This window comes from Dacryopinax primogenitus, assembly GCF_000292625.1.
Source record: "Dacryopinax primogenitus strain DJM-731 SS1 chromosome Unknown DACRYscaffold_4, whole genome shotgun sequence".
NCBI lineage: Eukaryota > Fungi > Basidiomycota > Dacrymycetes > Dacrymycetales > Dacrymycetaceae > Dacryopinax > Dacryopinax primogenitus.
Genome location: NW_024467201.1, coordinates 1,536,277 through 1,548,615, shown reverse-complemented (window position 1 = coordinate 1,548,615; position 12,339 = coordinate 1,536,277). Strand labels below are relative to the sequence as shown.

At 53.7% G+C, this 12,339-nt stretch overlaps 5 protein-coding genes across 5 annotated transcripts; all 5 read right to left on the bottom strand.

The window, feature by feature from the left end:
• Positions 1 to 228: 228 nt before the first annotated feature.
• Positions 229 to 2,601, bottom strand: DACRYDRAFT_114813 (uncharacterized protein; the record flags this gene model as incomplete). Its single annotated transcript, XM_040769882.1, has 1 exon — positions 229 to 2,601. One exon carries the CDS (start codon positions 2,599 to 2,601, stop codon positions 229 to 231), a length of 2,373 nt encoding a protein of 790 aa, XP_040631393.1.
• A 224-nt stretch (positions 2,602 to 2,825) lies between these two features.
• Positions 2,826 to 3,957, bottom strand: DACRYDRAFT_105557 (uncharacterized protein; the record flags this gene model as incomplete). The annotated part of the gene is made up of 3 exons (XM_040768104.1): positions 2,826 to 3,062; positions 3,114 to 3,291; positions 3,344 to 3,957. The coding sequence occupies 3 exons, from the start codon at positions 3,955 to 3,957 to the stop codon at positions 2,826 to 2,828; spliced, it is 1,029 nt and encodes a 342-aa protein (XP_040631392.1).
• A 477-nt stretch (positions 3,958 to 4,434) lies between these two features.
• On the bottom strand, positions 4,435 to 7,546 carry DACRYDRAFT_114812 (MFS general substrate transporter; the record flags this gene model as incomplete). Its single annotated transcript, XM_040769881.1, has 6 exons — positions 6,694 to 7,546; positions 6,090 to 6,646; positions 5,752 to 6,038; positions 5,530 to 5,699; positions 5,364 to 5,476; positions 4,435 to 5,314 (listed from the first exon to the last, which is right to left on the bottom strand). The coding sequence occupies exons 1-6, from the start codon at positions 7,165 to 7,167 to the stop codon at positions 4,435 to 4,437; spliced, it is 2,481 nt and encodes an 826-aa protein (XP_040631391.1). The 5' UTR covers positions 7,168 to 7,546.
• A 585-nt stretch (positions 7,547 to 8,131) lies between these two features.
• On the bottom strand, positions 8,132 to 9,247 carry DACRYDRAFT_48230 (mitochondrial carrier; the record flags this gene model as incomplete). Its single annotated transcript, XM_040774815.1, has 5 exons — positions 8,132 to 8,362; positions 8,411 to 8,667; positions 8,718 to 8,934; positions 8,986 to 9,078; positions 9,140 to 9,247. 5 exons carry the CDS (start codon positions 9,245 to 9,247, stop codon positions 8,132 to 8,134), a joined length of 906 nt encoding a protein of 301 aa, XP_040631390.1.
• A 320-nt stretch (positions 9,248 to 9,567) lies between these two features.
• Positions 9,568 to 11,011, bottom strand: DACRYDRAFT_21019 (Metallo-dependent phosphatase). The gene is made up of 7 exons (XM_040772191.1): positions 10,752 to 11,011; positions 10,612 to 10,682; positions 10,439 to 10,563; positions 10,262 to 10,391; positions 10,152 to 10,208; positions 9,730 to 10,100; positions 9,568 to 9,680 (listed from the first exon to the last, which is right to left on the bottom strand). The coding sequence occupies exons 1-7, from the start codon at positions 10,913 to 10,915 to the stop codon at positions 9,663 to 9,665; spliced, it is 936 nt and encodes a 311-aa protein (XP_040631389.1). The 5' UTR covers positions 10,916 to 11,011; the 3' UTR covers positions 9,568 to 9,662.
• Between the last annotated feature and the right edge of the window lie 1,328 nt (positions 11,012 to 12,339).

Genomic DNA, 12,339 nt, shown 5'->3' with positions numbered 1-12,339 from the left:
GCTGAAAAACGGTCGTCCTGCTCATGTGCTTGTGCCGATGTTGATCTTCTGCCCGCCTGGCCTTGATTTACAGCTTCTAAACTTCTAGATAGCCTGACCCTATCGCTATCAGACGACGGTTCCATTTTCACGCGCACCCCATCGGGCAAGATCGGTGATCATGTGCAAGATACAGTAAAAGAGCGTGCTCATTGTCCTCGTCTGTCTATCTAAAAGTGTCCATATCTACTACTTGTTTGAATGCATCCCATCCCTTCCTTCTCTCCAAAAGTCCCCTGACCACTTACTATTCCCCGGGATCCAGATGGGCGAACTTCCGCCAGAGGACATCAGTTCCTCTACGTCATCCTGTTCGACATGAACGACCTGCTCCCTAGGGTTTTGTGGTTCTTGAGACTGATGATCGACCTGGGTGGGGACAGGAACTGAGTTCATTTGCGGAGCAAGTTGCGTCATCGGGAAATAAGGGTTTGACTGGAACGTGCTAGGCTGGTAAGTCGGTTGCGGCTGGGAAGGCATAGAATAAGGCATTTGGATCATAAGTCCCGGGTCGGGGTCATGATATCGTATATTCTGTTGCTGTTGTGGATTCGTGTAAGTGTTCATAGAGGTTTCGTGAGCATGTGCGGAGAAGGGCACGGGTGCGTGCGGGTGGTTGGGAATGCCTGATTGCTGTAACTGCTCCCATTGTGTGACAGTCATCAGTTGGTCTGCTCCCTCATGTTGGTGGACAGGCTGCAGAGCATCCCCCATATTAGGCATGTGCATATTTATCCCGTGACCTTCGTGTGCCATAGGAAGGGGAGGAGATTGAAAGAATGAAATATCCAACAACCCAAGTTCTTCTGGTACCGGAAGTTGCGGGGATTGGAAGAGCGAGGGATCCATGAACCCAAACAGCTGATTCAGGAGGTTTGGCGAGAAAACTGGTTGCAGCTCAGGCTGAGGCGGTGTCAATACCCGAGGTGCTTGAGTGGCAGGGGCTTGAGCTCCCAGCCATGCCGGCTCGGACACGGCGTGTTGGGTTTGGGGAACCTGGACAAGCTCAGAAGTGCCTGGAACTGCTTCGAGAACGGGAGGTGCAGATTGCTGCACAGGTTGAACGGCCCCATCCTGAATGGGAGGTGGATATGACATTGGCTCCGCTGGCGCAGGTGAGGGAGTTCCAAACAGGTCATGCATGACAGAATCTACACCACGTGAGGCCGCACGTCCTGCTTGAGCTCCTTCTGGCGTGGCGGCCTGATCCCAGGTCTGCCTGCCGAGCTCGTCAATCGCTGTCTGGCCGGTTTCATCTGGAGCTGGGTTTGGCCAATGTTCAGAGGAGTTGACTTTTGCTGTGAGGACGAACGGCTCCGCCTGGATTGTGTACGTCTGCTCGACAGAGGCTGGTAAGGCGAGGTGGGGTATATGATCCTGCTCCATATTGACGAGAGCTTGCTGTTGCTCGGACCAGACCATATGCTGTTGTGGTACGGGGTGTGATGGCTGCTGTTCCGGCAGCGCTTGCGGGGCAGATGCTGAGGTCGACGCCTCCGGAGCGGAAGGCGGCTCGAGCCGCCTCATCCCTGTAACCTTCATATTCTCCACTTCATCAGGTTCATGTTCCTTATAGAAGTCTCGTGCGTCAAATCCGGGCCAGCGCTCATCAGGTTGAGCGGGGAACGTAAGGGTTTCTCTGCGTGTCTTGCTGCTTTCTGCCTGTTGCGTATCCGGCGCTCTTCCTTTGCCCTTCCTTTGACTCCTAGGCCGCTCGAGATCTACATCGATCGCTTTGTTCTTGCCAGGAGACATATTGAGATCGGTATCCGTAGCTCTACCTTTGCCTTGGACATCGATGACTGGCCCTCCCCTGTTATCACTAACAGCTCGTCCCTTGCCTTTGTCGATAACGCTCTTCTTCATATCAGAAGTTGGCACATTCTTCCCATCGCTCTTTCCTTTCGAGTTTCTGCGCGTGATTCTGGTCGTCATCTTGTTGTACGAATCTCGAGACAGGTTGCCTTCGACAGGAGCAGAGCCAGTTGCAACACGATTGGCTGTCATAGATCCAAACGGAGCATTGGGGCTCCTTCCGAGCTTCATCACAGCAATTTCTGGCTGCAGAGCACTTCCAGACGGCGAGCGTGCGTGGTGTCCACGATTGAGGGCGGTGACTAGCCTGGTATCGGATGTAGACACAGGTAGAGGAGGACGACGGGGCTGGGATGCTGGGAGCTGAGGCGGGCCATTATCATTCCCATCATCCGTATTCTCCTCCAGCAATGTTGGAAGTCGGTACATGGTGACGTCTCCATGCGCTGTACTTGCCCGCGGCCTTCCCACCCCCGGTCGTGTTTGCATCTGCGCCGACCGCTGATCCGCCGATGTTTGACTCGAGCCATTGACGCCTCCTGCACGCGACGACCCAATTAGAGGGCTCGAAGAAGAAGCAGTTCCGTTGCCATGTGGGTAGAAGAGAGCCTGGCGTTCTCGTTCTTCTTCGATCAGGTCATCGACAGTCTGTCTGCGAGGCTGCTCCGCGGATACGCTCCGGGGACGCGGAGAGGGCGCGATCACAATAGGGTCTCCGCGGCCTCCTGTACCAGACAATCCCGCCATTGGCGGACGATATACGCCATGCTAGAGGATACAAGAGCATTGATGTGACACAGGTGCAGGAGGTTGAGGGGTCGAAGCAGTGGTGGTCGTACGAAGGATGCAATTGAATGGACATATGGTCAGTTTCTTCCGTGGTCTTCGAGAAGAGAAGAGGCTACTACTGACCCTATCTTGTCTTCCCGCGGCCTCTTTCACTGACCCTGTCTGTACCTGATGTCATGCTATCAGAGAACACTCCTCTTGCCAAGGCTGCGACTCACGCTGCTTGGTGGGTTTGCTACGCGACTAGCCGAAGAAGCCGCTACAAGGCCAGATGAACCTAGTCCTGCTGCCTGATTGTTGCCTGATGTGTCCCGCTGAGCCGAGACTGCCGGCGGCGAGGGCGGAGGATGTCTTTGATACTGCGCCTGACGCACACGAGTCGCGGGAAACAATTGCTGCCTGCAATATTCCTCAAACCACTTAGAACCATCAGCTGCATGTGGTGCACGGCACTACTGTCAACCGCTCACGTTATACATCGCACTCTTCTCTGTGGCCGGCCAGGGAGGAGGCGGTTTGGCCATGACAGCCTTCTGAGCTAGTTCTCTCTCCGCTCGCACCATCGCCGATGTACGAGGTCTTCGTATCGTACCAAGTGCTTCTTGTTGGAGAGACTTTGCTGTGAGGAACCAGCCTTTCTTGACGAAGCTATGTTCTATGTCAGGTCTCATTCCACCCAAATCATACTTGATAGGCTTACTATTCATGGATCGCCTCCACCAAGAGCCTGTTCACGCCGAGACCGGGAGATCCAATATCCATATCTGCAAACTCCTTGAACACGGACATATCCTCGCTTCCCAAGAAGCCCGGAGACATCTTCTGTTCGACCTTCTGTCTGACGGCTTTTGGGGGTGGGGCGAGCTGGCGATTTTGTAAGGAGACGGAAGTACCTGGAGTTGTAGCTGTTTGCTTCGCCAGGGGCTGCTCGCTCGAGGAAGTAACGACGACCTGCGGCAAAAGAGGATGCCCGGAGGTGGGGATAGACGACATGAGCACGTCCTCTTGAGGCTGGACGTGTTGCTGCTGGCGCGGATTATAATGGGGGTTGAAATGGGTGTATCCGTGTACGTGGACCTGCTGATGAGGTTTCTCCTCGGCGTGTATCGCGTACAGAGCAACGTTAAAGGGCTTCTGAGGCGACCTTTGCTGCTGAACGTGTTGTTGGGGATCACTGTTCCAACCCATACTTCCGGCAAGATGGTACGTGAAGGGCGCTGCATGACTGTGGGCTACATATGGTGCTGACGCAGAGGGAAGATGGATGCTCGAGTCGGGTATATGCGCCTCCCTCTCCCCGTTCCGAGGAGACATAGGAGGCAAGACGGGGTTGTTGTTGCTGTTGTTCATAGAGGAGATAGGTGTATGCGCTATGAAGTGGACAGGCCAAGCAGTGCTATCCAAGATGGCTGTAATGCGTGCAAAGGAGGAGAGGACGCGATGGTGGAGGTGGCAGGAGGAGAGGAAGGATACAAGAGAAGGAATACACCAACAGTGAAGTTGAAGCTTGTATCCTGGGACTCATCCTTTCGCAGATGTATAACTCTCTTGGTGACGATCGTGAAATACAAAGAAGTTCCCAGTAGTTCGTGTCTCTTCTTTCTTCTTGTCACACATTCCCAAGGTTGAAACAATCACGTGATGAACCGACTCGATCCTTTCCTGCACCAAGACAACTAACTTGTAAACGCTGTACATTCCATGCATGCAGTGTATATACAGGGGTGAAATCAAAATGATCCAATCAAGGGTATCTCCTCTTTTTAACGTACATATTCCTCCCCAAGACTTTCACCGTCTCTGAGGAGGAAAATAACCCTTAGGAGTGCCAACCGTCGGCGTGCTCTCCTCCTCCCCATCGCTCTCCAACACACTCCCCAGCCCGCTCATCCCGCTCAGCTCGCTCCACTGCCCAGGGCTCCTTACCGCCTCTCTCTCCGGAGTCCAGAGCGCTTCCTCGCCTGGCGGACTCGAACCTTGAGGACTGCCAACCTCCGGCGCCTCAGGCAGCCAATGTACCTCCTCCCCGTAGAAATGATGATGATGGCTCTGGGTCGCCCAATCCTCGATCCCTGGGCTGGGTGGAGGAAGGGAGAATGCCATCGGCCGTCCATGTCCATTCACGGGCGTTGATGGCTCCCCTTCGTCTTCTCGATCTGCATCTCCGTCCGCATCAGCACTCGTACGCCTATGCGCCAGATGGCCCTCGCGCTCCTGAACAAAGATCGGGTCCGCAGTAGGGAGAGAAAATGCCATCGGCTCCTGCTCCTCCATCACTCCGCGCCCATCGTGATTGTCCCTAATCCTGCTCCTTGACCTGCCGCCCGTCGGGCGCTCGGACACGCTACGCACAGCAGCCTTCCGCCGATGCAACTTCGGGCGCGTCTGAGGATAGGCGAACCCGTCCCCAGTCTCGTACGTCGAGTATCTGCGCACTCTGGGGCGGGTGGACCGTGGTGTGACCGGGACAGAAACCACGTCTGTAGGAGTCTCCACACTCGTTTCACTAGAAACGCCGATCGCTGCCTCCTCGTCTTCTTCTTCGGATGACTTGTCCTCCTCAGATTCTTCCGAATCTGGACTGCCGGGGCGGGAAGCGGTGGGAGGCTCGTCTAGCGAGTGTTCAGGCATAGGTAGACGAACGACAAATGCAAGAGATGTGCATATCGCGCTGTTCCAAGTTCAGCATTGTCTCTTCGTTCCAGTTGCCTGTGGCTCACCAGAAGATGAATACCGCGCGTAACGCGTAGGCGTAGCTTTGCCTAGCCTCTTCTTTCAGATCGGATGGTAGCTCAGGGACAATCTTCGCGTCATGCCGAATCTTAGTGATAAGCTGTTATCGCGTGTCAGATGCACAATTGAAAGCAGCACAAATGAGAAACTCACGGATTCGGCGTCAGGTCCGGTGATCCGCTGTTGTAACTGATTTAGCAGCAGGCTCTGGAAGAACGCTGCGCCGAAGGCGACGCCGGACACCTGGCCAATACAGCGGAAGAGGCCGGCAAAACCCGTGGCTACCGCCACCTGGCCGCTCCCAACCGAGGCAAGAAGTGCAACTGAATCAGGAGAATCAGATCAGGAGTTGTGAGATACCGAAAGAGCGCGCACTGAGAGTCGTCTGGAAGACCACCGCGTTGCCAAACCCGAGGGGGACGATGCTGACCCACTGGAGCCACTGGCTCGTCCCCGAGTGCATCAGTGCAATCCCTACCGCTGCACACGCAGGCACGATACCAAAGATGTTGCTGAGAGTCTTGTATTTTCCTGTACGAGACATGATCCATCCCGCGAACAAGGAGCCAGTAGAAGATGCGAGCGCGTTAGGGAGCAGATGCAAGCCCGCCTCCCCAGCTGACTCCAGGGCGACAGTTTCAAACCAGACGGGGAAGTAGAAGCTATCCACCAGATTCAGTTTCCCAAACCGTTGCGGAATTGTGAGGACTCACGTAACACCGAAATTGCACACAGCGACCAAGAAGTTGTTCGCGGCAACAATCATCGGCGTCTTCATCTTCAACAGCTTCCTGCTCAGCACTGGTTCTGGGCTGACGTACAGCTGAGTGAGGATGAAGATCCCCGCAAAGGCAATCATCCCACAGAACGTAATGATGACCTCCGGGGAGCTCCACGGGCTCTCAGAGTTGAATTTGAACGATAGGAAGAGTAGAAGATTCAGAACAAACACGAGGAGACACGCGCTCCCTGCCCAATCAATACGCCTGATCATTTCCCAAGTACTTGCGCCACGGCCGGGAGTGTAGTACTTGTTGTTCCAGACGGAGAGGCCAAAGCTCAGAGCAAAAATGGGTAGCTGGGCAAGGAAGGCCCAGCGCCAACCAAACCGGTCGGCCATGTACCCTCCGAAGGGGCCGCCAAGGCCAGTTCCGGCGCCGTTGAAGACTGCGCTAATGCCTTGGAGAAGGGAACGCTGACGGAGAGAGAAGAGATCCGCCGCGATCACGGAAGAGGTGATACCGAGACCGCCACCACCAATGCCGGCAATCTGTGGATTGTCAGTATGAGCACCAGAGAGTGAGAGTGAGAACGCACGAAGCGGGCGAGTATGAGCCCCTCTAAGCTGGTTGCAAACCCGCACATGGTCGTTCCCAGTCCAAACAAACACAAAGCGGTCAAATTGGCCCACTTCCTGCCCAATATGTTACACAACCTTCCATACAGTGGGGTAAAAGCAGTTGTAGCGAGGAGGAAGGAAGTTCCGAGCCAAGCACTCTGGTTGGATGCGCCAAAGGAGGACGAGATCGAGCTCATGAGAGTAGCGACCATGGTCATGTTCAAACTTGCAAGGCTTGTAGCGGTCCATACGCCAATGAGGAGGAGGACCTTGTTGTGCCATGGGAGCTCGAGCGGGGATATTCGTTTCTTTTCGTTGTTGTTGGGTGTGGGTAGTGGGGTAGAGACCTTCTGCGGTGAGGGAAGTTGGATGATGGGCACCTGAGGCGGTTGAGGCTGGGTGGGGAGGAGGACGGTGCGCTCGTCAGGCTCTGGTGAGGCGTACCGAGGCATGATATGTGCGGTCGTGAAGTGGGGAACAAGAGGAGGGAGATGTATACGCACAACAGGGTGTAAACGATGGGAGAGCTAGATGTATGCGTTCGGCTGTCCTTCGGATTTAGCGGTCGTGCAACAGCGGGCTGCCGATACGAGAGAGTCTTCCCCCAACGCCGCCGACCGTGCCTAGAATTGGGCCGTGCGCCGCTTCGGCCGCGACCGGGGGCGGTTTGGCGAAGCACTGCCGACCAAGCGTCGAAACAAGGAAGCCAGCCTCGACCGAGATAAGACGACCGTGCCTATTGAGAACACTGTCCTTCTGACCTTCTGATATCCAGAAGCAGACACGAGTAACAAAAGCAGATGAAGGCACAGGTAAGCGCTGCCCGTGGACGTTCTGGACGGTGATGGAAGTGGTGCCGACGATGAGCACAGCACGGGAGAGTAATATCACGAACACGGGATGAAGAATGTGATTGTCTGGAGAGTGGATGAGACCCTAACGTTATGCAGCGGAGGTGGGCGCATCGACATATAAACAACTCTTACGAGTATATTTGTTCAACAAGAGTAACAAATTTTGTATTCTTCTCCTCCTCCTTCTAATGCAATGTCCGCATCGCCCATACAAGGCACCCGCCCTTCCATTCCAACATCCATTATCGACAACCCATCCGTCCAACCAGGGCCCTGTTATTCCAATCCCCATCTGCATCAGCCCCTTCCATCAGTGATTCCTCAGATAAACGGGCCCCTTCCTGATGCAGGCGATGCTCGTCTAGACCCAGGACCAACATAATCGTCCCTATTGGCCTCCTATCTTCTGGGATGATCTGCCTTAAACTTGGGTGCAGTGGGTGGAAAGCATGGTCATCTGAGTTGAAAACAAAGGTTGATTAGATCGTGCTATTATATACGTTGCACACGTCCGTCTATGGTCTAACAATCTACATTTACTGCACCTCCGCCCTCCATCGGCTCAGCTCAACGCCCGATACGCCAGCTCAAAAGCGATGAACGTCGCCCCATTCGCGAACGGGCTCCTCAACAGTGTAGGTCCCAGTCCACGTGTGAAGCCAGCTATTCCTTCCCCGCGCCAGAGCTTGCGTGCACAATCTAGCGTCCCAGAATATTGCCGTGTTGAGGGAGTGAAGCCGTCCGTCTGGATACGGGACTTGATCACATCGATGGGGTAGATGGTGAACCACAACTAGTGCACGTCAGTCAACACTAAGGACACCAAGACAAGAATACCCACAGCATAACCGGCGGCGGCACCAAACCCGACCGCCCACAGCGCCGGCACTTCCTCCCTCTTACATCCCCTCTTTCTCATCTCCCGTTGCATGAGCGTCTCATAGCACCAGAAGTACGCTCCGTATCCGAGTCCCTCACGCAGGAACGTCGGAACTTGGCCCTTGAAGATACCGGAAATGCCGTGCTGTCCGTATATGCTCGTGATCGCCCCCCATGGACCTTTGTACAACGGTGCGCTCGCGGGCTGGGTCTGCAATCCTGTGTATCGAGTGTTAGTCGAGTGAACCGATCCCCAAAAGTAAACGCACGAATCCTGATATGCTCCACCGGCCCGCTCACGATCCCGTTCGCCAACCCCGCCCAGGCACCGGCGACAAACAGTTGCCCGGCGGCGAGTTCTTCTCCCGTCTTGCCCCCGCGGCCTGAGCGCAGGTTTTGCTGGGTGAAGAAACGCTTGACAGACTGCAAGGCAGCGAATTGGATCGATACACAGACACCGATGCCGAGCAGGGGAGTGAGGGTGCCCTATATGCCCAGCATTCAGCGCGATTCCTCAAAGAAGCGTTAGCTGCACACCTTGTAGAATGCGAACGGGCTCTCATTGACCAAGATCCTCCTCGCACAGTCTCCCATCCCAGTGTACGTCCCCGCCTGAGCAGTCTGCATCCTCTACCCTCCGCACGACATCAGCTTCCCTTGCATTCCCCTTCCCACTCAGAGTGCTACGCACCACTTTGACGATATCAAAAGGCTGGCCCACGAGCACTTGCGCGACACCGCCTACCGTTCCGGCCAGAAGGTCCTTCGCGGTCTGCGCGAGCCCCGAGTCGTCCCGCATGATCTCCTCTACAGAGTCCATCGGACCTGAAGCCATAGTTGATGTGAAAGTGAGGGAGAACAGCCAAAGGAAGAGGATCAAGAACCCAGGTGGGGGGAGACGGCCGCACAGGTGTTGGGCAAGCGACCGCACAGGTGGAGATCAAGGTGGAGAACGATCCCTAACGGGCCTGTAAAGAAGCACTTGCGTAGAAATGTCAAATTCGGCCTTGGGCCCTGGCGTCGGCGATGGATGACTCGATTTGTACACAATATTGCCGGGCAGAAACGTAATCCCAGGGGTATGTATCAAACTTGCTACAAAAAACGGTTGAGAAAATACAACTAGGATACATATTCCCTCCTCCCATGCATAGGATGTTCTGAAAGACACTGTATATGATCGAAACCCTATGTGCGGATGCCCCGAACCCGGATTAGAGGAAATACTCGATCTGTGACAATATGAGCATTTAACTCTCGACCAGAAGGAAAGTGCCGCACCTTCATCATCGAAGCCTGCTGGGCCTGCTGCGGTCCATCCCTCTCGTTCTCAGGGGCCGCTTCAAAGACATTAAAGTGCATTTCCTGTCCAGGTCCGATTTCCAATATACTCGCCGAGTTCCCACACCGATAACAGTAATTCGGCGCGCTCCAGACGGTGCTCAGCCGGTTGTCGAACGATACGCTGAAGCCTTCCATGCACAGCTGGTGCGCACGGAGGATATGCGACATGTGGTTTATCTCGAGGAACTTGCGCACTACTTGAGAACCGAAGGTATATCCTGCCCCACGGGGGGAGATTGCAAAGTCTTCTTTGTCAGAATCCGGGTCGGACCACACAAGGTCTGCCATGGGACCTTCGTGCGGGATCTCTGCAGATGATCCCGTCAGTAACACGCAGGACCTGAGGTAGCACGACGTACCTCTAAATCGATCCACCACCTTGATCTGGTCAATCGAATGTATGCTCGGCGACAAGCCTGGCCCAATCACATTATCAGTACTGCCCTCTCACAGGTACACGGTCACTCACCGCCATGCACGCAGAATATTCGGTCATCAATCACCACACTCAGCGTGAGGAAATCAAACATATCCGTAAAATATATCCACACGTTCGGACTGCCGTACTTTCGTATGCACTCAGTGTAAAACCCGTAGGTCTGCGTTGACGTAAGCGACAGCGGTTTATGGAGAAGTGAGGACGCCCCTGCGTAACAGCTCGTGATTCATGATTCCCTCTGATGAGCTGTACCCGGTCCGGATATCGAAGTTTCAGACACGTAAGCAAGGTTATCGTCTCGACGCTGAAGAGTCCACGGTCCACGTAGTCCCCTGTGCTTGCATGAGGCAGCATTCACGGATCAGAGGAGGGAGACGCACCAAGAAAGAGATAATTTGTATTTGGGCAGTACCCTCCTATTCTAAATATCTCCACCAAGTCATAAAACTGCCTGAACAAAACGTCAGATTCTTTTCCTCTCAACAAGTCCCAGCCCAATATCCAGGAAAAGAGAACGCACCCATGTATATCCCCTACGACCGTAACAGGCGCCTGGATATGCACGACATTGCTCTCTCGCATGAGCACTTCCTTCGTCTTCTCGCATATCTCACGGATGAGTGGCTCTCCCAGCAGACGCTTGTGCAGCAGCTGCTCGATACAGTGGTCGAGATCGAATGGCATCGCTTGTGCGGTGTTTTGGGCGAGAGAAAGGGGCTAAGAGAGAGCGGTCGGAGAGATAACAAGAGCGGAAGGTGCAGATAGAGATGCTGAGCTGTCTATAGGGGTGTACGGGAAAGCAAAGCAGATAGGAAGGGATAAGTATGCGCGGGAATGTAAGCAAGTCGCGTGCGTAATGATACGGGACAGCAGTTGATGTCAACGTTTCTGACGGGGCATAGCCACTCGGATTAATCCCTTTCTCCGGATTTACGGCATCATGGCTGATGCGCTCAGTGTGATGGATGAATTGCAATGGCAAGTCCTAGTAGTACAGAAATTGATTGCATGCACCTAGCTCATAGTGTACAATTTCAATTCACATCTGACCTTTCTGCCTAGCCTGTGCTGCACATTCTAATTTTGAACTCAGATTTGACATTTGGATGGCAGTACTCTGAACGACATCTGAATGGTGTCTGAAAGGAGCCTATACACAGCCTTAGATAATATAGATTGGGAGTGGAGTTAGGATAGTTAGTCTGAAAGTCCAAACTGCTCCAAATGTATATAGGGAGGATTTGAGTACTTTGGATAGGGACTCTTCTTTGACCTTGCAGTGCCTACAGTACCTACATTGTGAGTGTGCATGCATCTGCCTAAAGTCAGCCCCCACTGCATTGAACATGTAAGTGTCATGAACACTGAAAGCACATTGTGCCCTCAACACTCACTGATTTCCATATTAAAAAGTCTTGCAAATGAGAGTGAGGCCCAGGTGAACCAAAACTCTGTATATAACTCTTACTACAATGCCCTACAGGCATTAATTGGATGACATCCCGTAGCATCTGCAAGGGGCTTGCAGATGCTAAAAATGCGGCATTGGCTTGTGCCAAGCTTCACAAAGCCCAATTTGAAACTCTGACAGCCTCACAGACCTCCCCAGGGTCCATGTAGATCACTTGCCTGCATGAGGGGGTCAACCCCCTCATGCAAAGACTTTGGGCTGCATAAACCCACACAAATGCTTTCCCCATGTGTCAAGTCTGCACCACAGTCATGTTGTACATTATGCTCATCAATCAACACCCAGGCTGCACTTCTACCTCATTGCAGACCTTCACAATGATGGAGCCTGGTCAACATATCTCCTATGATTCTGCCTCTCCTTCTTATCCCCCTGCAACCTATTGTTAGGGCAACACAGGCTGACCAAGTCTGCTCACCTAAGAGTGCCAAGAGTCTAAGCAGGCAACAAGGAAGTGGAGTAGACCTGATGACTAAGACCTATCTACAGTATAGGTACCTGTGGATGATCCTAAGAGACCAAGTCTGAAGAGACAGTCCCCAGGCAGAGTAGGCCTTATATTTATACCTCTGTGGTGGAACCTGCTAGAACATCTTGCTTACTCAGCCTAGTCAGGTGATCAGGTCATATGACCAAG

Coding starts and splice junctions, on each gene's coding strand:
- DACRYDRAFT_21019 (XM_040772191.1), bottom strand. CDS start 10,915: ATGCCATTCGATCTCGACCACTGTATCGAGCAGCTGCTGCACAAGCGT. Junction 10,683..10,751: donor GTCGTAGGGGATATACATGG/GTGCGTTCTCTT, acceptor CGTTTTGTTCAG/GCAGTTTTATGACTTGGTGG. Junction 10,392..10,438: donor AATCACGAGCTGTTACGCAG/GGGCGTCCTCAC, acceptor ACGTCAACGCAG/ACCTACGGGTTTTACACTGA.